The sequence below is a fragment of the Bombus pascuorum genome, chromosome 16 (genome assembly GCF_905332965.1).
Source record: "Bombus pascuorum chromosome 16, iyBomPasc1.1, whole genome shotgun sequence".
In the NCBI taxonomy this organism is placed as follows: Eukaryota; Metazoa; Arthropoda; class Insecta; order Hymenoptera; family Apidae; genus Bombus; species Bombus pascuorum.
The window spans coordinates 4,134,688-4,159,641 of record NC_083503.1 but is presented as its reverse complement, the minus strand read 5'-3'; the positions used below and the strand labels follow the sequence as shown (position 1 = coordinate 4,159,641).

Sequence of the window (24,954 nt, the reverse complement as noted above, 5' to 3'; positions counted from 1 at the left end):
AATCATTCGATAGAGAATATTCCAAAGATGGTTTAACCAAAATAGCACCTATTTACTATTTTAAGTTGCCAAGCAATGAAAGAGAACATCAAAAGATTCAAAACGAATAAACTGCTCCTTTACTAGTAACAGTGAAGTTGGCATAACAGTGGGAGATTGATTATTCGGAATAAGTTCGAGCGCCGTATGCGACACATTTTTTTTTTTTATTATTTAATTTGTACTTTACAATTTATTCAGCTGGATATTTGGTAAATTTTGCTAACCTAATTGCTAAATAACATGTGGATAGCTATCCCTAGCGGGATACCATCTTCGAGTTTGACAATTTTATTTCTGTAGTGAGGTCAGTGGGGTGTTTTCTATTTAGTCTTCTTTCTATGAGAGTTTTGCTCTCTTCAGCAGATAGCTAGTTTGGATGTGTTGTCGTTCTTTCCTTGTATTTTTCTGCGTACCTGCTAATTTCTTCTTTGACCTTTGGTATTTTTAATTCTTTGTGTATATCCTCGTTCCTAACATACTATGGGGCGTTGACTACTGTTCCGAATATCTTTTAGAGGCGACTCTGGTTTATTTACGTGACTCATTACTGCTGCCTCCCCTCCTCTCCATAGTGGTATTCCGTGCGTCCAAATTGGTTTTATTATCGTTTTGTAAATTTTAGTTTATTTTAGTAAAATTTAGTATATAATAATATACTAATATTAGTACATTATTCTATTATTGTTTTATAACCCTGTGACAGGGACACAAAGGGAATGAAACTTTACCGAATTAAATTTGCTAAAACAGTTGTGTGATGTAGCAGATAAATAGATTTGGGATCCATATATCTTTAATCGTATCATACCTAATTTCATTATTTGTATTACTATCATTGATATTTATGTTCTTTTTTAAATACATAGGACAAAGATATGCTTTCAAAGATTAATGTCTTTTTATTTCATTTCATTATGTGTATTGCTATTATCATAATTTGTGTTCTTTTTTAAAATACATAGAACAGAGATGAATTTACAAAGATAAATCTTTTTAAAGATGAAGAGGAAGAAAGTAACTGTTCTATTATTCGAAAATTCCATTATCCGAACATTGTTGCCTCCTAAGTAGTTCGGATAACTGAGATTCTGCTGTATATCTTTCCAACAGCAATATTATTGCAATGTTTTTTTATTTACGATGTTCAGAACTATTTCAGTCTTAAGCACATGTTCCAAATGATAGCTTCTCACTTGTGAACATTTCGTAATTCTGTGACAAGAAATTAATCGCATCTTACTTAACATTTCTGGTATCACAGCAGCACAACCTTCACGTATCCTAATTTTCTGTTGCTTGGGTTAATCATACGTGACTATAATCGTTAAATAATTACATTTTGATGTGGACTATTTCTAGATTGCACCGTACGTCCAAAAGGCGTCTGTTTCATGTTAAATTTATATCCGAACATTCTATGTCCATTGTGAATATTCCCAAAATGTTTGCAAGACTTAAATTTTGCATGTCCTAGGAACATCCATTTCTTAAATTTTACAAATGTTCTTAAAATTAAAATTTTGGATGTTCTAGGAACATCTCTCCCGAAAGTCCTACGAATATTCTTAAGATCAAATTTCGAATATTTTACTAATATCCATTTCGTAAATCTAAAGAATTAAATATCAGATGTTATAAGAATCACCATTTTGTAGGTTTTACAGATAAAAATTTCACTTTACAGATTAAATTAAACATTTACAGATTATACCACAGTTGTTAAATATTGTAAATATTGTAAATAAATCTATTTAACATCCCCCCTCCCCTCCCTCTCATCCCGCCCCTTCCCAAAGTCCCACAGCACACAAAAAGTAGACTACCGAAGCGTCCTGTTTTGCGACCAAGTTTGTTACAAGAACAACCGTTTCCTAGGTTTCACAGTTAAATATTGAAATGTTTTTATAACATTCCTTATAAAAGTATAAAGTTTCCAATTCCGTGAATTTTTGCAAGTTTCCATGTTTAGGTTATACACGCACTAGAAATTTTAATTTCAGGAAGTAGTAATACAATAAATTGTTTAAATTTCAATCGCGAAGAATCGGTGTCTAACTATATATAGTTAGAACAAGATGTTCTGAAAAGATGTGCTGCAAGCCGAAAGTAAATGATTCCCTATTCAAAACTAAGTTCAAAATGTACAATGACAATTTTTGATACAAAGTTTTGTTTTCGAAAAAATTAACGCTAAAGTTTTGTCGAGTACGCATGCACTTGAAATGACAATAAATTGAATGGGATAGCACTAAAATAGGGTACCCCATTATGGTGATTCCCTGTGTTCTGAAAATCGAAGATATAGAATGACAATTTTCGATATCAATGTGTTATCATAAAATTTCTGCATATCAAGAAACGCTTGACTTTCGTGATCGGAAGAGAGCGAATATTTTTTTTTTTTTTTTAAATAGTTTATTTAGCCAAGATTTGATTTTTCTTTATACATTTTTGAGAGGGTACCGATCAAAATTGGCGAGGTGTGGCATTGTTTGGAATTCTAATACTATTTCGTCTCGATTGCTGGTTGTTCGGGTTTCTCGAAATCAGGTTGAAACGGCAGTGGGACAAGCCTTTTGATGCCCCGATCCAAGATGCTCTTCGCCGTTTGACCTGTAGCTGTCCGGATGACACCATCGGCGCCTGGATGGACCTTGGTAACTCGTCCCAGAGGCCACTGCATTGAGGGCACGTTGTCCTCTCTGAGGATAACAATTGTGCCTTCCTGGATGCTGTGTCCACTCTTGCTCCATTTATTGCGGTTGATCAACTCGTTCAAGTATTCTTTATGCCAGCGGTTCCAAAAATACTGTTTGAGTTGTTGGAGATATTGCCATCTGGAGAGCCGATTGGATGGAATGTCCTTGAAATCTCGTTCCCGCAAACTCATTAATGAATCGCCAATGATGAAATTGCTTCTATTTCAACAATGAGGGTGTTGAATTGTTCGAAGGTAAGCAACTCGTTGCCGACGACGAGTTTAAGGTGGCTTTTAAATGACTTTACCGCTGCCTCCCCGAGCCAACCGAAGTGCGAGGAATGAGGAATGGGGGATGAAGCGCTATTCGATTTGCTTATCTGATTGGAATGTGTGTACCTTTGATTTGTGATCGTCCGATTGTAGGAGTTCATGAAGTTCACGTAATTCGTTATTCGCGCCAATGAAGTTTGTGTCGTTGTCGGAATGAATGGTAGAGCAAAACCCGCGTCGAGCGATAAACCTCTGAAGAGCGGCGATGAAGGTATAGCGTAATTTTAAATGATAGAGGATTAGTTCAGTAAACGACTGGGTTTATTAGTAGCACAGTTAAATTTTCTTCGTACAGAAGGATTACAAGAACTTTCCGGACCCGTATCGTATTATTTAGGAGGAAAGCTCGATGTGGGTGTACCCTTTCTGAACTAAGGACGCGGATGCGTTGTTCACACTTTTCGGTAGGAAAGTGAGGGTAACGATCCGCGATGCCCAATGGTTATAGCCAATGTTAATAAACAAAATATGAGGAGAAAGTCTCCTGCAGATATGACTCATGGGTGTCCTTGTTCTTGGGAAAAATCAGCAATTTTGCTGGGCATATCTGCTTTCTCCGTAATTAGCAAGAGAGTGCAATGAACCCAAGGACTGCTCAAAGGACCATCCATAAACTGAAAATACTTGTGTGAATAGAAGTTCAGCTGAAAAGATTCGGTTTATAGTGGTTCCTTGGGTTTCTTGCAGGTCAGTGTACCGAGGGGTAGGCCTTAACGGTCAGACCGAAAGGGACGTCGCACGGACAATCTCGCGCGACGTAACAGACCCAATAACTTTCCAATAACCCAAACTTTTGTTGTCAGCAATCTTCTTAATTATAGAAAAAGAGTCAAATATCGAATTGGACCAAATTATCTTAATTATTATATTAAATTTTCAAATTATAAAAATATACAAATATTACAAATATTAAATTATTAAAATTCACGCATACTCTGCAGGTTTATACAATGCGTGCACCGATGGTAGGGGCAGAGAGAAATTTCCTTTTTGTTAGAAGTTGTCGTGCATGCGAGAGACCATGTAGCATTTGCGTAAAAAAAGTATACAGCACAGATGTAAAAATGCATAAAAATTTGTCATTACTTTTAAACCTAATTCTAATTCTTGCAGGTATCTTCCAAGTTCTTCACACAGTAGATTCATTCGTTCGCACTCTTGTAAAGCTACTGTGACAAACGGTGTACGATTTTCCACCTAAGAAATTTAACAAAGATTTCATTAGAGAGAGACGAACATTGTTGCGAGATCCGACTTTCTGTACCCAATTTCGTTCCTCTGTCTATCTTCGATCTTCATCAGTTAACTGCGGAATTGAGTTTTCAAAATCTCTTACGGGGTGCGTAATTAAAATCAAGCAATGTCGTGTATACGCGTCGAACACAGTTAATTGGATAAATGCTGCAACGATTTTGATGAGCTTGAAATGTTTTAAACATCAGTACTGAATTACTTTTCTGTATGAGTGTATACATATGTCCTCTACAACCGCTGTTTGACCTTAGTTTTCCAAAATTAAATACTCTGTACATTGTCAATACAATATTGAGAACCTTATATATTGACAATAGTATTGATAATAAATATTGATCGTCTGAACGCTCCTTTAGAAATTTCCGGTTTCCTAATTATTAATTTTTATTCATTTTAAACTTAGATTTATCAAGTAATTCATTAAAACTAGTAGTAGAGTGAGACAGTAAGTACCTAGCTATAAAGTTGTCACCGCAATATTTTTTTGATGCTATTTAGTAAATTATATAATAATTATATGTAATTTTAACTTAATCATACAAAATTTAGAAACATAAATATTTGTATACTGGACAAAGATGAGCTACTGTCTTTATCAGATTTAGCCCTTGATAGTTTCTCCTTCAGCGTTAAATGTTTTTGTCTTTGATCTTTTTCTTGCGGTAGCTATTTTTAAATAGAGAAGATTACAAGCGAAGCATAAAGAATGAAAGTACAATAAGAGAAAAAGTAAGCTATGATTTTACGATTAGAAATATATATGTATAATACAGTTTCATTTTACTAACAATAAGGGGAATAAAACAAGGAACAATTAGTTAGATTACTAAAAAAAAAGTTAACTTTATTCAGGTATGATAAGATACATGATACTAATTAATGTTTTATTAAGTAACAGTTAAAATAAAAGAAAAGTCAAAAATATACAGAAAAAATGTATTTGATTAGTTTAATTTAATGTTTCTATTTACATATTATCACACATTTTAATTTAACGTTTTAATATTTTAACATTTCTTAAAAATTATAAAGTATATTGATATAAGAGATATGAACATGATAATTTATATATGTACATAATTATATATATATATATATATATACATGTGCATGCATTAAGAAAAAGCTATACGAACTGCAGCTTTAAGTTCTTCTCGGCAAACTATGCATTTCGTAAATGTAGGGGAGCAATACTGGCAAGTTGCCAGATGTCCACAAGGTAGGAATACAACTGTTGCTTCTCGAACCGTGCAAACTTTACACGATCGAGCATCCTCCAATTCATGATTTTCTTGCTCTAGAGCAGCTAAAATAGTAAACAGCATATTTAAATATAATATATAACACAAATTTATTATACGTATACGGATTTCATACAAATTAAAGAATGTACGATCTATCTGTGTTTTTATTTTTATTACTTACCAATTTTCTCAGCGACAGTATTATCGTCAGTTTCATTTTCATCATGGGATCTCTCATGATTGCCAACTGTAGTTTCTATTCGTGCCTGTAATAAATATAATGTACATAAGTATATATTGGAATTATTAATTATACATATGGTTCAGGGTGTAAGTTTTTCTACTTACTTCTGTAGGAGTTTCGTAGAAGTCTTGGCTTGTTACATTTTTAATATATTCATAACCCCGTGCTTTTCTTATATAACAACATCCAGGAGACGAAATTGCATGTCGCTTCCACGGATCTTCTCCAGGACTCCAATTGTCTATAGCAATTCCACAATGGTGACAGACCGCCGTATCATTTTTTCCGTTGGAGTAGAAGCCTGCATCGGCTAATTCTTCAATTTTTATACACGTATTAGGCCATGTTGCGAATGTGCCTAATCTGGATTCATAAGAAAGATACTCCAAATTTGCTTCTTTGCTAACGCTTCTTGGTATTGAACGGTTACTTTCTTCAATTGGCACATTACCACAATCTTCCATGCGGATGAATTTGCACTCCGGAGAATATGCCTTGTGAACTCGCATGGGAATAAGATGCTGTGGAGAGTAATTTATCTCCACTTGACACACAAAACATTTGACTTTATTCGATATGCCCGTATAAAAGAATCCTGCTGCTGCAAGTATTGTAGGGGGAATGGCAAGATGTACAGGCCAGTTTCGAAAAGTCGAGAGTCTTGCTGTTTCAAAACGAAGATCATCTTGTTCTTGAATGCCACGCGACGTCGATGGAACCGATGACATTGGATCAATCGTTTGCATCGGCAACATTTCTGATACTGACGACGTCGTACGAATGAACCACACAAACTATTCCACTCTTACAGTAATACTGAACCTTGAATCTTAAACCTTGCTGCTTGCTCCTGCCTATTTTATATAATTATCCCTACCCTTTACTCCTTCTTTTCACTATAAGGCACTGTGCAAAGTGCGCAAGTTGTCGACCAATCAAATGTCACTGATGCTCCACCCCTTACCGTACCGCAATGTACCGTACTGTAGTAGTAGTAGAAGAGTAGAAGGAAAATATCTGTGCTAAAAATTATTAATCATCGCGGAACATGATAAAATTATTTTTACAAATAAGTATACAATTTTTTCAACGTGTGAAACATCTCACACAGGGTTTCTGCAGGAAAATTCAACAGTTTGTAAGAATTTATTAATTTATTTTGAGATAAAGTTCTCTCGCGATGCGAATAATAAGACGCCGTAGCATTATGTTATATTATATTTTATCTATCATATCATGTCACTTGTTACTTTTCGCAAATGTTCCTTACCTTTGGCAACAATATACCATAGTTTGGCACTAAAATTGTTAATTGCGTATGCACTAGATGATGGTAAAAACGAAGATTAAAGCTATTAATTATTAAAGCGATACACTTAGCTTGAAAAGCAATTAAATCTTGAAAAATATCGAGGGGATCGTTCTCGTTTGACAAATGCGAAAAAAAAGTATCGACGAAGTAAAACCATTGAAATAGACGATGCCTATGTTTTGTTACCAACAATCCTGAAATTGCTAAAATGAGTGATCATTCTCATTATTGAACGTCTGATATCTAGTGTTTATATTCGTGTTCAATGTAGCGGCGTATCTACGGTATCCGATTTCGCTTGTTTTTTCTTTAATTTTCTTTATTTTTCTCTAGCATTTTGCATTTTATGCATATTCGGTGGCAAAGATTCTTAGGGCCACAAGTGAACGTTCTAAATTTCCCATTTTTGTTGTATCTTGCTGTATGTTTCTAATTCCTAAGAAAACAGGTAGTAGAATTTCAAAAGAAAAATCTTTCCATATATAACGGTTCTATAATAACGGGTGCGTTTCTTATTTGCTTTATCTCTCCTAAGAAAATTCAGCTATTATGCTAAACATTCTATGATTGTATGGAATTTTCGTTAGCCTAAATGAGTTTTTCTCCAATACAATCGAGTGGAAAGATATGTTTTCTAAAGGTGACGAATGAGCAGATAATTTTATTCTCCTGCCTTTCCTGCCCGTATGTCTTGAAGGAAACCTCTTTATGATTAACGTCCAACGAGCCTCTATTGTGTACTACATAGAGAAATTTTTCCATATGCGACTCTTTAAATCGCAAGTTGTTTCCTTGGATGTTATCGTTTTTCAGATGCCGTTTAAAGCTGTTATTACATTGGTTTTGCTTTTGATATTTAATTGATTCATACAGATTAATAAACTAATTAGTTTCGTATGCTGTGTATTTCACCACCTTGCACAACCATTTACGATACATTGGTTACGCAGATAAAAACAAATGTGACGGTCGGGGGAAAACAGAAGAGAATCGCAAGCAGTTGTACCAAATCTGGATTTAGGAACCAGTGATGATACCAACATGACATTTATCTCGACAAAAGCCAGTTTAGATTTCCAGCTCAGAATCTTTGGTGCCTAAGGCGCATAAAATGCAAGATGCTAGAGAAAGATAATGAAAAATTCGAAAAACAAGCGAAATGAGAGCAATGGGATACCGTAGATACGCCGCTTCATTGAACACGAATATAAAGACATTCAACAATGAGAACGATTATTCATTTTAGCAATTTCAGGATTGTTAGTAACAAAACATAGGCATCGTCGATTTTAATGGTTTTACTTCGTCGATACTTTTTTTCACATTTGTCAAACGAGAACGTTCCCCTCGATATTTTTCAAGATTTTACTGCTTTTCAAGCTAAGTGTATCGCTTTAATAATTGATAGCTTCGATCTTCGTTTTTACTATCATCTAGTGCATACGCAATTAACACTTTTAGTGCCACACGATGGTATATTGTTGCAAGGAACTTTTGCGAAAAGTACCAAAGGCGATATATGATTGCGATATCTATATATATGTATAATAAATTTTTGAAGTTGGCCCCACAAAAGGTCACACCGACCCTGGTATGGATTACAGAATTCTAATAAGAGACAGTGAAAATAAAAGAGAGAGAGAGAGAGAGAAGGAAAAGGAGAAGAATATTCGATGTATCCTTTTCTATTTCTAATGGATATATGTTATTTTGATTAGGAAAGTTACATTTTGATAAGAGAAGAAAAGAGCAGAAGAACTTGTTTCGTAGTCGTAGGCATAGTTGTATACACAGATCTGAAAAGTCCTGTGAAGGAAATCAAATTTAATAATTAGTAATAGGAGATATGCGGTATAATTTATTTTTCAAAGTATAATAACAGTTTATTTTTTCAAAGTACAACAATGTAAAAGCTTCGTATCGCTTCGAAGTTGATGCAAATATTCAATAGAGGCTCGTTGGACGTTAATCATAAAGAGGTTTCCTTCAAGACATACGGGCAGGAAAGGCAGGAGAATAAAATTATCTGCTCATTCGTCACCTTTAGAAAACATATCTTTCCACTCGATTGTATTGGAGAAAAACTCATTTAGGCTAACGAAAATTCCATACAATCATAGAATGTTTAGCATAATAGCTGAATTTTCTTAGGAGAGATAAAGCGAATAAGAAACGCACCCGTTATTATAGAACCGTTATATATGGAAAGATTTTTCTTTTGAAATTCTACTACCTGTTTTCTTAGGAATTAGAAACATACAGCAAGATACAACAAAAATGGGAAATTTAGAACGTTCACTTGTGGCCCTAAGACTCTTTGCCACCGAATATGCATAAAATGCAAAATGCTAGAGAAAAATAAAGAAAATTAAAGAAAAAACAAGCGAAATCGGATACCGTAGATACGCCGCTACATTGAACACGAATATAAACACTAGATATCAGACGTTCAATAATGAGAATGATCACTCATTTTAGCAATTTCAGGATTGTTGGTAACAAAACATAGGCATCGTCTATTTCAATGGTTTTACTTCGTCGATACTTTTTTTTCGCATTTGTCAAACGAGAACGATCCCCTCGATATTTTTCAAGATTTAATTGCTTTTCAAGCTAAGTGTATCGCTTTAATAATTAATAGCTTTAATCTTCGTTTTTACTATCATCTAGTGCATACGCAATTAACAATTTTAGCGCCAAACTATGGTATATTGTTGCCAAAGGTAAGGAACATTTGCGAAAAGTGACAAGTGACATGATATGATAGATAAAATATAATATAACATAATGCTACGGCGTCTTATTATTCGCATCGCGAGAGAACTTTATCTCAAAATAAATTAATAAATTCTTACAAACTGTTGAATTTTCCTGCAGAAACCCTGTGTGAGATGTTTCACACGTTGAAAAAATTGTATACTTATTTGTAAAAATAATTTTATCATGTTCCGCGATGATTAATAATTTTTAGCACAGATATTTTCCTTCTACTCTTCTACTACTACTATAGTACGGTACATTGCGGTACGGTAAGGGGTGGAGCATCAGTGACATTTGATTGGTCGACAACTTGCGCACTTTGCACAGTGCCCTATAGTGGGATGAAGGGATCACTGTATAAAATAGGCACGTCCTAGCAGCAAGGTTTAAGATTCAAGGTTCAGTATTACTGTAAGAGTGGAATAGTTCGTGTGGTTCATTCGTACGACGTCGTCAGTATCAGAAATGTTGCCGATGCAAACGATTAATCCAATGTCGTCGGTTCCATCGACGTCGCGTGGCATTCAAGAACGATGTGATCTTCGTTTCGAAACAGCAAGACTCTTGACTTTTCGAAACTGGCCTGTATATGTTGCCATTCCCCTTGCAGCAGCAGGATTCTTTTATACGGGCACATCGAATACAATCAAATGTTTCGTGTGTCAAGTGAAGTTAAATTACCGTTTAGAGCCTAATACTCCCATGCAAATTCACAAGGCATATTCACCAGAGTGCGGATTCGTCCGCAATCAAAATTGCGGCAATGTGCCAATGAAAAGACAGAGCCGCTTGGGATCAAGAACAGTTAGCAAAGAAGCAACTTCGAAATATCATACTTACGAATCCAGATTAGGCACATTCGCAACATGGCCTAATACATATATAAAAAGTGAAGAATTAGCCGATGCAGGCTTCTACTTCAACGGAGTAAATGATACGGTTGTCTGTCACCATTGTGGAATTGCTATGGACAATTGGAGTCCAGGAGAAGACCCGTGGAATCGACATGCAATTTCGTCTCCTGGATGTTGTTATACAATCAAAGCACGGGGTTTGGAATATATTAAGAATGTAACAGGCCAAGACTTTTACGAAACTCCTACAGAAGTAAGTAGAAAAACTTACACCCTGAACCATATGTATAATTAACAATTCCAATATATACTTATGTACATTATATTTATTACAGGCACGAATAGAAACTACAGTTGGCAATCATGAGAGATCCCATGATGAAAATGAAACTGACGAGATGACTCTCGTTGAGAAATGTGGTAAGTAGTGAAAATAAAAACACAGATAGATCATTTTTTCTTTAATTTGTATGAAATCCGTATACGTATAATAAATTTGTATTATATATTATATTTAAATATACTGTTTACTATTTTAGCTGCTCTGGAACAAGAAAATCAGGAATTGGAGGATGCTCGATCGTGTAAAGTTTGCATGAGACGAGAAGCAACAATTGCATTCCTACCTTGCGGACATCTCGCAACATGTAATTATTGCGCCCCTGCTTTTCTGAAATGCATAATTTGCCGGGAAGAAGTTAAAGCTGTAGTTCGTATAGCTTCTGCTTAATGCATGCACATGTATATATATATGTAATTATGTACAAATAATAATAATTTTTAACAAATATTAAAACATTAAAACGTAACATTAAAATGTGTGATAATATGCAAATAGAAACATATTATTAATCTAATCAAATACATTTTTTCTGTATATTTTTGACTTTTCTTTTATTTTAACTGTTACTTAATTAAACATTAATCTGAATCATGTATCTTCTCTTACCTGAATAAAGTTAACTTATTTTTTAGTAATCTAACTAATTGTTCCTTGTTTTATTCCCCTTATTGTTAGTAAAATGAAACTGTATTATACATATATATTTCTAATCATAAAAGTCATAGCTTACTTTTTCTCTTATTGTACTTTCATTCTTTATGCTTCGCTTGTAATCTTCTCCATTTAAAAATAACTACCGCAAGAAAAAGATCAAAGACAAAAGCATTTAACGCTAAAGGAGAAACTATCAAGGGCTAAATCTGATAAAGACAGTAGCTCATCTTTATCCAGTATACACATATTTATGTTTCTAATTTCTGTATGATTAAGTTAAAATTACATACAATTATTATATAATTTACTAAATAGTATCAAAACAATATTGCGGTGACAATGGAAAAGATAAATCAGTTAGATCAAATGAAGAATAGCGAATTGAGTGATTGTCTAAATGTGCGTTCAATTCCGCATGATCCTAAAGCAAAAAAAAGTGTACTTATTAATAAAGTATTATCACATATCAAGAATACAACAATTTTACAGCCATTTCGTATTTGAATGTATGTAAATGTATCTTTATAAGTAAAGATAGAAATGTATCATATGTGTTCTCAAGTGTACTAAGCTGGCATAAGAAATAACACTAATATGCTATAACATAAGATATTATGTTTTTAAATTTATACATTAAAACAGCTTTAGTATATAACAAATAAAATAATGATATATAATTAGATATAATTAATAAAAGGTAATAAATTCCTTTTGCGTCGCTGATTTTTTATGATCTGTTAATCACTTCGAATATAGCTTTTCTGTCAGCTTCATTTTTTATACCAATTTCAATTAAACCTTCATTAGTTATAAGTCATAAACAAATCAATGTCAACCTAAAATAAATTTACAATATTAATTTGTAATAAAATTTTACACATACATACATACATACATACATACATACGTACATACATACATACATACATACATACATACATACATACATACATACATATATATATATATATGTATACATTGTTCAAGAAATATAGGCACATATTGATCTAATCCGCAATGTTTCAGTAAAACAAACATTTTTGCTTCTTCTGAATTGAAAATTATTGCTCTTGGAGGTATCCTGTAACGTGGTGGCGTTGGTTTATTTTCCCCAAATACATTTTCATCATTCATAGTTGGAGGAACATTTTGTTGGCGCAATGGACTAAATTCAAGCACATATTCAAGACTAGTATCAGGATCTTCTTTGTCTTTACTTTAATATTTAAATCTTGTGACCGAATGGACTGTAATCTTTGCAAGCCATACAGTTCAATTAAAATATCCTAGTTATTTTGTATATGTTTCCATTGTGGATTTCTGGCATTGGCGGTAATAATACTCTCTTTCTCTTGGATCTTAGCTTTCACATTCCCTATTGTGTCAGAAACTTCCACTTCAAGAGTAATAGTTTTCCCTCTTAAGGTCTTAACGAAGGTCTGCATGTTGCTAGATCTGGGGAACTGTACAAAAAGACAAACAGATTGTATTGATGTACAATACCGTGAAAAAATGTGCAGTGGTAGTAAATCCTAAAATAAACATTTTCAATAGCTGTAAATTTTTAAAATTTTTAATTTATAAAAACATTAATCAGCTGAAGTTTTGTTAAACAAAATAATGAGGTCACAAAGTATCGGTTACTTGAAAACTCATATAATACCTTTTTACATAAACATGGAAGAAACAGCTGCTATACTTACATTTCTTGAAATAATTTATAGAATAGGGTAGACAGTTGCAACACAAGTCAATTTAAATTTCATTGATAAGCAAATATAGAAAAGCTTACAACATAATGCACAACATTAACAGAGAACGTTATTATATAGAATTATTACATTATTGCATAGAAAATCATTGACAAATGTTCAGAGTAATCCTTTTATATCAATTTATAATAAACCTTTGAATTTTTCCATATACGACTCTTTAAATCGCAAGTTGTTTCCTTGGATGTTATCGTTTTTCAGATGCCGTTTAAAGCTGTTATTACATTGGTTTTGCTTTTGATATTTAATTGATTCATACAGATTAATAAACTAATTAGTTTCGTATGCTGTGTATTTCACCACCTTGCACAACCATTTACGATACATTGGTTACGCAGATAAAAACAAACGTGACGGACGGGGGAAAACAGAAGAGAATCGCAAGCAGTTGTACCAAATCTGGATTTAGGAACCAGTGATGATACCAACATGACATTTATCTCGACAAAAGCCAGTTTAGATTTCCAGCTCAGAATCTTTGGTGCCTAAGGCGCATAAAATGCAAGATGCTAGAGAAAGATAATGAAAAATTCGAAAAACAAGCGAAATGAGAGCAATGGGATACCGTAGATACGCCGCTTCATTGAACACGAATATAAAGACATTCAACAATGAGAACGATTATTCATTTTAGCAATTTCAGGATTGTTAGTAACAAAACATAGGCATCGTCGATTTTAATGGTTTTACTTCGTCGATACTTTTTTTCACATTTGTCAAACGAGAACGTTCCCCTCGATATTTTTCAAGATTTTACTGCTTTTCAAGCTAAGTGTATCGCTTTAATAATTGATAGCTTCGATCTTCGTTTTTACTATCATCTAGTGCATACGCAATTAACACTTTTAGTGCCACACGATGGTATATTGTTGCAAGGAACTTTTGCGAAAAGTACCAAAGACGATATATGATTGCGATATCTGTATATATGTATAATAAATTTTTGAAGTTGGTCCCACAAAAGGTCACACCGACCCTGGTATGGATTACAGAATTCTAATAAGAGACAGTGAAAATAAAAGAGAGAGAGAGAGAGAAAAGGAGAAGAATATTCGATGTATCCTTTTCTATTTCTAATGGATATATATTATTTTGATTAGGAAAGTTACATTTTGATAAGAGAAGAAAAGAGCAGAAGAACTTGTTTCGTAGTCGTAGGCATAGTTGTATACACAGATCTGAAAAGTCCTGTGAAGGAAATCAAATTTAATAATTAGTAATAGGAGATATGCGGTATAATTTATTTTTCAAAGTATAATAACAGTTTATTTTTTCAAAGTACAACAATGTAAAAGCTTCGTATCGCTTCGAAGTTGATGCAAATATTCAATAGAGGCTCGTTGGACGTTAATCATAAAGAGGTTTCCTTCAAGACATACGGGCAGGAAAGGCAGGAGAATAAAATTATCTGCTCATTCGTCACCTTTAGAAAACATATCTTTCCACTCGATTGTATTGGAGAAAAACTCATTTAGGCTAACGAAAATTCCATACAATCATAGAATGTTTAGCATAATAGCTGAATTTTCTTAGGAGAGATAAAGCGAATAAGAAACGCACCCGTTATTATAGAACCGTTATATATGGAAAGATTTTTCTTTTGAAATTCTACTACCTGTTTTCTTAGGAATTAGAAACATACAGCAAGATACAACAAAAATGGGAAATTTAGAACGTTCACTTGTGGCCCTAAGAATCTTTGCCACCGAATATGCATAAAATGCAAAATGCTAGAGAAAAATAAAGAAAATTAAAGAAAAAACAAGCGAAATCGGATACCGTAGATACGCCGCTACATTGAACACGAATATAAACACTAGATATCAGACGTTCAATAATGAGAATGATCACTCATTTTAGCAATTTCAGGATTGTTGGTAACAAAACATAGGCATCGTCTATTTCAATGGTTTTACTTCGTCGATACTTTTTTTTCGCATTTGTCAAACGAGAACGATCCCCTCGATATTTTTCAAGATTTTACTGCTTTTCAAGCTAAGTGTATCGCTTTAATAATTAATAGCTTTAATCTTCGTTTTTACTATCATCTAGTGCATACGCAATTAACAATTTTAGCGCCAAACTATGGTATATTGTTGCTAAACGTAAGGAGCATTTGCGAAAAGTGACAAAGACGATATTTTTCTGCGATATATATATTATATATCGATATATTATATATATATATAATATATATATAATATGATATGATAGATAAAATATAATATAACATAATGCTACGGCGTCTTATTATTCGCATCGCGAGAGAACTTTATCTGAAAATAAATTTATAAAATGTTACAAACGGTTGAATTTTCCTGCAGAAACCCTGTGTGAGATGTTCCACATATTAAACAAATTGCGTACTTATTTGTAGAAATAATTTTATTATAATCCGCGGGGATTAATACCGAGGCTGTGTATACGCTAGTGTTATTTATTAATGTTAAACAGGGAATTACTTGAGATTTAAGGTAATACCGTTTACGACCATAATTATCCTTCTACTAAAATTTATGACCACGTATACACAGGTATACAATTAGTTACAATGCTGCTTTCGATCCTTAAAATAGGACCGTGAACACCAGAAAGAGGAAACAATGTACCCATTAAAAGTTGACGAGAATGAGAAATATGAAACATAACGATATGGAAATTCCGTAGCAGTGTTTACTGATATTTTACACAAAGTGTTAATATTGCCAAGTAAAAACAAAGCAAATAAGAATTCTTTGAAGAACGGCATCGTTTCCGAAAGTGAGTAAGAGGTACCTTTTCTGGCTGTACCTAGCGGCCATGGCTTATTCAACCAATGATAATACAGCACAGTACTATACAGTAAGGGGCGGAGCATCAATGACATTTGATTGGTCCACAACCTTAGCAATCTGCACAGTGCCTTATATTGCGATGAAGGAGTAATGTGGTAGGGATAGTTATATAAAATGGGCATGTACTAGCAACAGATTGAATGTTCAAGGTTCGGTGTTCCTCTAACAGTGGAATAGTTTGTGTGGTTGGTTCGTACGATACTGCAGTTTAAATTTAACAATATAAAATATACAAGAACAAGGTGTTAAAACTGTGTCAAGATTCCATTTGAAGAGTTGGTGAGCTGTTGTAGCGGTACGTAAACATCTCATATTCGTAAGTTTTGTCTGTAATATATTTCTGTTTGATCAATCGTACGCGTATAATATTTCTCTAAAATAAGTTAACTAAAAACGTTTTACCATTTGTAAGTCAAAATATCGTAGCGAAAGAATTTATGTAGATTGTATAGAAAGTTTCGGGATTCTTCAAACGCTTCAAATATCAAATAAAATCGTTGATTCTTCAAAGACAATTTTTAACTTTTACGCTAAAACACACGGAACCGAGATTACTTCGATAATATCGCATTGTTACAATTACTAGATATTTTAATTTGTTTATTTTTTTTTAAATAGGTTTGAAACTCTAGAAGTAACAATAAGAACAAAATGTATTCCTTATACAATAGCCGACCAGAGAATTTGGATGCACCAGAGGGTTTAGGTGCACCAGAGGGTTTAGGTGCACCAGAGGGTTTAGGTGCACCAGAGGGTTTAGGTGCACCAGAGGGTTTAGGTGCACCAAAGGGTTCAGATGCACCAGACGATTCAGATGCACCAGACGATTCCGATGCACCAGAGTTTTTGGATAAACCAGAGAATTGGGATGCACCAGACGATTCAGATGCACCAGACGATTCCGATGCACCAGAGTTTTTGGATAAACCAGAGAATTGGGATGCACCAGAGGATTCCGATTCTTCAGAGGATTCAATAGATGTCATAAAAAGAACAAGCATTCATGTTAGATTTGTAAATGAAATGTTTTTTTGTAATATAATGTAATGTAATCGATGTTACATGACGCAGTTGGAAGCCGATTTGAGAAAGTGTTAATAGATTCGAATGCTGCAAATGCAAAATGGAGATTTAAAAATAGAATTCCAAAATATTGATTTGACAACTTATTAAGATTCTTATGCACAATTATAAAAAAAATAGCTATGCAATATACTTACACGCTTCCAAATAATTCGTGAAGCAAGTTAAGTTCTTCCAAAAGTCAGATTCCGACGAACGTTGTCTTTCATAGACAATATAGTAAAGCCAGAGGAAGGGACGTGAAATGACGTAAAACATACATATATGTAGATCCTAGGTATTTAATACCACATTGCTCTGATATTACTAAACATAAGTTTTAAATTCCCTAGCTTAAACCGATAAAAAAATTATAAAAAAAATTTGAATATTGTGAAATTAGTTATTCTTCTCTTAGAGAATTCTTGCATATAAGTTATTTCAAATATAATAAATATAAATGTTTAAGTAAATTGCAAAGTTAATATTCATGAAAACAATTAAATTTGATATATTTGTTATGAAATAAATATATTTGAGATATTTAAAAATTTTTTCAAGTCTTACATATTGGGGATTTGTCTTATACACACACATACAGCCATACATATTTTCGAAAATATCATTTCCAATTGTCCAAAGTCATTACAAATGAAATATGCAAACGCAAATTATACACTCCAATATACAATGATAAATTAAAAAACTATAGACCACAATTTATTCACAATACACAATATTCAAATATATTTTATAAGTACAATAAATCAGAGGCGACATAGAAAAACCAAATATACCATGAATGTATTTATAGTACTTTAATGAACATAAATGCGTTAGATGTGTTCTTAAGTGTACTAAGTTAGTATAAGATATAATACTAATATACTCCAACATAAGATATTATATTTTTAAATTTATACATTACAGCAGCTTTAGTATATAACAAATAAAATAATAATATATAATTAGATATAATTAATAAAAGGTTATAAATTCTTTTTGCGTCGCTGACTTTTTATGACCTATTTATCACTTCTAATATAGCTTTCCTGTCAGCTTCATTTTTTATACCAATTTCAATTAAATCTTCATTAGTTAAAGTCATAAACAAATCAATGTCAACCTGAAATAAATTTACAATATTAATTTATAATAAAATTTTATGCATATACTTATATATATATAACATATAATTTGATAACATATTTACTTCTTGTTGGAGAAATATAGGCACGCATTGACCTAATCCGTAATGTTTTAGTAAAACACACATTATTGTTTCTTCTGAATTTAAAATTATTCCTCTTGGAGGTGTCCTGTACCGTGGTGATGTTGGTCTATTTTCCCCAAATACATTTTCATCATTCATATTTGGAGGAACATTTTGTTGGCGCAATGGACTAAATTCAGGCACATATTCAAGAGTAGTATCAAGATCTTCTTTGTGTTGAATATTTAAATCTTGTGGCCGAATGGACTGTAATCTTTGCAAACAATACAGTTAAATCAGAATATCCTAGTTATTTTGTATATGTATCAATTGCAAATTGCTAGCATTGATGGTAATCATACCCTCTTTTTCTTGGATCTTAGCTTCCACATTCTCTATTGTTTTGTAAACTTCAACTTCCAAGGTAATGGTTTTACCAATAAGTGTTTTAAGAAGAGATCTGAATTCCTCCGCGAATTCTCAACGCTAAATGGAGTGTAGACTCTTTCTGGATGTTATAATCTGAAAGAGTTTTATCGTCTTCTAGTTGTTTGCCATCAAAGATCAAACGCTGCTGGTCTGGAGGAATACCCCCTTTGTCTGAGGATCTTAGCTTTCGGATCATTCTCTATTTTGTCAGAAGCTTCAACTTCAAGAGTAATAGTTTTCCCTGTTAAGATCTTAACGAAGATCTGGATGTTGCTGGATCTGGGGGACTGCACAAGAAGACAAAAAGATTAGATTAATGTACAATATCGTGAAAAAATGTACTGTGGTAGTAAATCCTAAAATAAACATTTTCTAAGCAATAGCTGTATATTTTTTTAATTTCTGATTTATAAAAACATTAATCATCTGAAATTTTGTTAAACAAAATGATGGCATCATAGAGTATAGGTTAGTTGAAAACTCGTCTAATACCTTTTTACATAAATATGGAAGAAACGGCTGTTATATTTACATTTCTTGAAATAATTTATAGAATAGAGTAGACATTTGCAACACAAGTCAATTTAAATTTGTTTGATAAGCAAATATAGAAAAGTTTTCGAAGGATAATTCACAATAAATAATGTTAAATAATGCACAACTTGTACATATATACATATTTGGCAAATTATAGATTCTAAATTCCCTACATTGAAACATTGAGGTTAGGTATTACGGCTTTGTTTGGTGGGAAATAAAGTCTTTTATGTGGGTATGCGTGGATCAGGGCCGCCGTAAGGCAGATTCAGCACCTTCGCCGGAACCCGGGCCCGCGTTTTGAAAGGCTTACAGGTCTACGAAAATTACTCAATTAAAAAACACCTATTTTGATTAACTTTTTATAGAACGATGATACCATTAACAGATGCAAGACATTTTTATAGTAGCGATGATTTAGTTTGAAGGAGTGACAAAAATCATTAAAGTTCAGTGTAACTCCATAGTCCTCATATCGTGGAAATTACTTTAGATAAAAACCCAGGCGCTTTCAAAGAAATGTAATTTTTAGAGAAATTAACTACGTCAATAGGTTTTTGCTAAAGTCATGTATGATTACAGATTTTGTACTTTTACTGAATTTTTTGCCCCTTGAAAGCTAATTACGGATGTGAAAAAATATTACTTGGAGTTGTTTAAAAAACTGCTTATAAAAATATATTATATGTAACAGCATTTGTAAATAAATAATTCCTCGTTATAAAATTTAAATGTAGGATTTGAATCAGTATTCAGTATAGTGTATTCAGATCCCGGTATGGATTACAGAATTCTAATAAGAGACAGTGAAAATAAAAGAGAGAGAGAGAGAGAGAGAGAGAAAAGGAGAAGAATATTCGATGTATCCTTTTCTATTTCTAATGGATATATGTTATTTTGATTAGGAAAGTTACATTTTGATAAGAGAAGAAAAGAGCAGAAGAACTTGTTTCGTAGTCGTAGGCATAGTTGTATACACAGATCTGAAAAGTCCTGTGAAGGAAATCAAATTTAATAATTAGTAATAGGAGATATGCGGTATAATTTATTTTTCAAAGTATAATAACAGTTTATTTTTTCAAAGTACAACAATGTAAAAGCTTCGTATCGCTTCGAAGTTGATGCAAATATTCAATAGAGGCTCGTTGGACGTTAATCATAAAGAGGTTTCCTTCAAGACATACGGGCAGGAAAGGCAGGAGAATAAAATTATCTGCTCATTCGTCACCTTTAGAAAACATATCTTTCCACTCGATTGTATTGGAGAAAAACTCATTTAGGCTAACGAAAATTCCATACAATCATAGAATGTTTAGCATAATAGCTGAATTTTCTTAGGAGAGATAAAGCGAATAAGAAACGCACCCGTTATTATAGAACCGTTATATATGGAAAGATTTTTCTTTTGAAATTCTACTACCTGTTTTCTTAGGAATTAGAAACATGCAGCAAGATACAACAAAAATGGGAAATTTAGAACGTTCACTTGTGGCCCTAAGAATCTTTGCCACCGAATATGCATAAAATGCAAAATGCTAGAGAAAAATAAAGAAAATTAAAGAAAAAACAAGCGAAATCGGATACCGTAGATACGCCGCTACATTGAACACGAATATAAACACTAGATATCAGACGTTCAATAATGAGAATGATCACTCATTTTAGCAATTTCAGGATTGTTGGTAACAAAACATAGGCATCGTCTATTTCAATGGTTTTACTTCGTCGATACTTTTTTTTCGCATTTGTCAAACGAGAACGATCCCCTCGATATTTTTCAAGATTTAATTGCTTTTCAAGCTAAGTGTATCGCTTTAATAATTAATAGCTTTAATCTTCGTTTTTACTATCATCTAGTGCATACGCAATTAACAATTTTAGCGCCAAACTATGGTATATTGTTGCCAAAGGTAAGGAACATTTGCGAAAAGTGACAAGTGACATGATATGATAGATAAAATATAATATAACATAATGCTACGGCGTCTTATTATTCGCATCGCGAGAGAACTTTATCTCAAAATAAATTAATAAATTCTTACAAACTGTTGAATTTTCCTGCAGAAACCCTGTGTGAGATGTTTCACACGTTGAAAAAATTGTATACTTATTTGTAAAAATAATTTTATCATGTTCCGCGATGATTAATAATTTTTAGCACAGATATTTTCCTTCTACTCTTCTACTACTACTATAGTACGGTACATTGCGGTACGGTAAGGGGTGGAGCATCAGTGACATTTGATTGGTCGACAACTTGCGCACTTTGCACAGTGCCCTATAGTGGGATGAAGGGATCACTGTATAAAATAGGCACGTCCTAGCAGCAAGGTTTAAGATTCAAGGTTCAGTATTACTGTAAGAGTGGAATAGTTCGTGTGGTTCATTCGTACGACGTCGTCAGTATCAGAAATGTTGCCGATGCAAACGATTAATCCAATGTCGTCGGTTCCATCGACGTCGCGTGGCATTCAAGAACGATGTGATCTTCGTTTTGAAACAGCAAGACTCTTGACTTTTCGAAACTGGCCTGTATATGTTGCCATTCCCCTTGCAGCAGCAGGATTCTTTTATACGGGCACATCGAATACAATCAAATGTTTCGTGTGTCAAGTGAAGTTAAATTACCGTTTAGAGCCTAATACTCCCATGCAAATTCACAAGGCATATTCACCAGAGTGCGGATTCGTCCGCAATCAAAATTGCGGCAATGTGCCAATGAAAAGACAGAGCCGCTTGGGATCAAGAACAGTTAGCAAAGAAGCAACTTCGAAATATCATACTTACGAATCCAGATTAGGCACATTCGCAACATGGCCTAATACATATATAAAAAGTGAAGAATTAGCCGATGCAGGCTTCTACTTCAACGGAGTAAATGATACGGTTGTCTGTCACCATTGTGGAATTGCTATGGACAATTGGAGTCCAGGAGAAGACCCGTGGAATCGACATGCAATTTCGTCTCCTGGATGTTGTTATACAATCAAAGCACGGGGTTTGGAATATATTAAGAATGTAACAGGCCAAGACTTCTACGAAACTCCTACAGAAGTAAGTAGAAAAACTTACACCCTGAACCATATGTATAATTAACAATTCCAATATATACTTATGTACATTATATTTATTACAGGCACGAATAGAAACTACAGTTGGCAATCATGAGAGATCCCATGATGAAAATGAAACTGACGAGATGACTCTCGTTGAGAAATGTGGTAAGTAGTGAAAATAAAAACACAGATAGATCATTTTTTCTTTAATTTGTATGAAATCCGTATACGTATAATAAATTTGTATTATATATTATATTTAAATATACTGTTTACTATTTTAGCTGCTCTGGAACAAGAAAATCAGGAATTGGAGGATGCTCGATCGTGTAAAGTTTGCATGAGACGAGAAGCAACAATTGCATTCCTACCTTGCGGACATCTCGCAACATGTAATTATTGCGCCCCTGCTTTTCTGAAATGCATAATTTGCCGGGAAGAAGTTAAAGCTGTAGTTCGTATAGCTTCTGCTTAATGCATGCAATATTGTATAATATATATATATATATATATATATATATATATATATGTGTAATTATGTAGAAATAATAATAATTTTTAACAAATATTAAAACATTAAAACGTAACATTAAAATGTGTGATAATATGCAAATAGAAACATATTATTAATCTAATCAAATACATTTTTTCTGTATATTTTTGACTTTTCTTTTATTTTAACTGTTACTTAATTAAACATTAATCTGAATCATGTATCTTCTCTTACCTGAATAAAGTTAACTTATTTTTTAGTAATCTAACTAATTGTTCCTTGTTTTATTCCCCTTATTGTTAGTAAAATGAAACTGTATTATACATATATATTTCTAATCATAAAAGTCATAGCTTACTTTTTCTCTTATTGTACTTTCATTCTTTATGCTTCGCTTGTAATCTTCTCTATTTAAAAATAGCTACCGCAAGAAAAAGATCAAAGACAAAAACATTTAACGCTAAAGGAGAAACTATCAAGGGCTAAATCTGATAAAGACAGTAGCTCATCTTTATCCAGTATACACATATTTATGTTTCTAAATTCTGTATGATTAAGTTAAAATTACATATAATTATTATATAATTTACTAAATAGTATCAAAACAATATTGCGGAGACAATGGCAAAAATAAATCAGTTAGATCAAATGAAGAATAGTGAATTGAGTGATTGTCTAAATGTGCGTTCAATTCCGCATGATCCTAAAGCAAAAGAAAGTGTACTTGTTAATAAAGTATTATAACACATCGAGAATACAGAAAATTTACAGCCATTTCGCATTTAAATGTATGTAAATGTATCTTTATAAGCAAAAATAGAAATGTATCATATGTGTTCTCAACTGTACTAAGCTGGCATAAGAAATAATAAGATATAATCTCGATCTCCAGAAAGAACACATGGCGTAGTGAAGGATTTAATCCCTACAAGTCTGCATGATAATAATGATAAAGAATGGGATGAGATATTAAACTTCATATGTTTGGGTTATAACACAGCCGTACACGAAGGTACCGGATTTTCACCTTTTAAACTAACATTCGGTAGAAACGCAAACATACCATCAGCAATCGCGAAAACTTCGATTTTAACTTACAATGATATGTTTTCACTGTGGCAAAAACAATTATATAGATATTTAGAAATCGCGATAGAAACATTAATAAACAGCAAGAAAGGATACCCTCGAGACCAGAAAAGAAAGATAGTTCGAACTCAAACGGTATTTAAAGAAGGAGATTTTGTATTAATCCATAATGATCACAAAAGAGACAAATTGAACACTGAATGGTTAGGACCATACAGAATCCACTCTGTCAAAACCCCTTATTACGAAATCTGCGGAACCACTAGAAGAAAACTCTGTATTCATAGAAAACATAAAAAAGGGATATTGGTATAGCGATACTGCCAATATTATTATAGGATTAGACACCAGCGACATACACGAGCAAATAAGCATGATAGAATTACATAAATCGACAATAAACTCACGCGCAATCAGCAAAAAATACGGTGTTGGGGGCTAACCACGCTCCAGATATTAGGATACATAGCGTTAAGCATGCTAGGTTTATACGGATTAAACAAGATAGGAGTATTTAAGTGCATCAAAAAATGTATACCGAACAGTTTATGTATTAATTTATTTTGCTGCCGAAATGAAACCGATATCAACAGGCACAATGCTACATCCCCACCAGCACTGAGCGTCCCGGTCGCAACATCCAACATCTACCACCTCGAAGGAGAAGAAGAATCAGCTGTGATTTTCAAGCCACGCCGAGTCCGATTCCATAAAAGTCTTTTGAAGAAAAC

At 33.1% G+C, this 24,954-nt stretch overlaps 4 protein-coding genes across 5 annotated transcripts; 2 read left to right on the top strand and 2 right to left on the bottom strand.

Annotated features, from left to right (window-relative positions):
• Nucleotides 1–5,442: 5,442 nt before the first annotated feature.
• LOC132915322 (E3 ubiquitin-protein ligase XIAP-like) lies at nucleotides 5,443–6,570 on the bottom strand. Its single transcript, XM_060975124.1, has 3 exons — nucleotides 5,920–6,570; nucleotides 5,753–5,837; nucleotides 5,443–5,633 (listed from the first exon to the last, which is right to left on the bottom strand). The coding sequence occupies exons 1-3, from the start codon at nucleotides 6,568–6,570 to the stop codon at nucleotides 5,443–5,445; spliced, it is 927 nt and encodes a 308-aa protein (XP_060831107.1).
• A 3,782-nt stretch (nucleotides 6,571–10,352) lies between these two features.
• On the top strand, nucleotides 10,353–11,471 carry LOC132915321 (E3 ubiquitin-protein ligase XIAP-like). Its single transcript, XM_060975123.1, has 3 exons — nucleotides 10,353–10,994; nucleotides 11,077–11,161; nucleotides 11,281–11,471. The coding sequence occupies exons 1-3, from the start codon at nucleotides 10,353–10,355 to the stop codon at nucleotides 11,469–11,471; spliced, it is 918 nt and encodes a 305-aa protein (XP_060831106.1).
• A 6,827-nt stretch (nucleotides 11,472–18,298) lies between these two features.
• LOC132915268 (ankyrin repeat and SAM domain-containing protein 6-like) lies at nucleotides 18,299–19,023 on the bottom strand. 2 transcript variants are annotated; one of them, XR_009659815.1, is made up of 2 exons: nucleotides 18,652–19,023; nucleotides 18,299–18,532 (listed from the first exon to the last, which is right to left on the bottom strand). XR_009659815.1 is itself a non-coding variant. In XM_060975090.1 (2 exons), exons 1-2 carry the CDS (start codon nucleotides 18,776–18,778, stop codon nucleotides 18,425–18,427), a joined length of 267 nt encoding a protein of 88 aa, XP_060831073.1. In that variant the 5' UTR covers nucleotides 18,779–18,936; the 3' UTR covers nucleotides 18,299–18,424. The 2 variants fall into 2 exon arrangements, 1 of the variants encoding a protein (XP_060831073.1); XM_060975090.1 differs by having other exon boundaries at nucleotides 18,620–18,936.
• A 2,974-nt stretch (nucleotides 19,024–21,997) lies between these two features.
• LOC132915320 (E3 ubiquitin-protein ligase XIAP-like) lies at nucleotides 21,998–23,116 on the top strand. Its single transcript, XM_060975122.1, has 3 exons — nucleotides 21,998–22,639; nucleotides 22,722–22,806; nucleotides 22,926–23,116. The coding sequence occupies exons 1-3, from the start codon at nucleotides 21,998–22,000 to the stop codon at nucleotides 23,114–23,116; spliced, it is 918 nt and encodes a 305-aa protein (XP_060831105.1).
• Nucleotides 23,117–24,954: the final 1,838 nt, after the last annotated feature.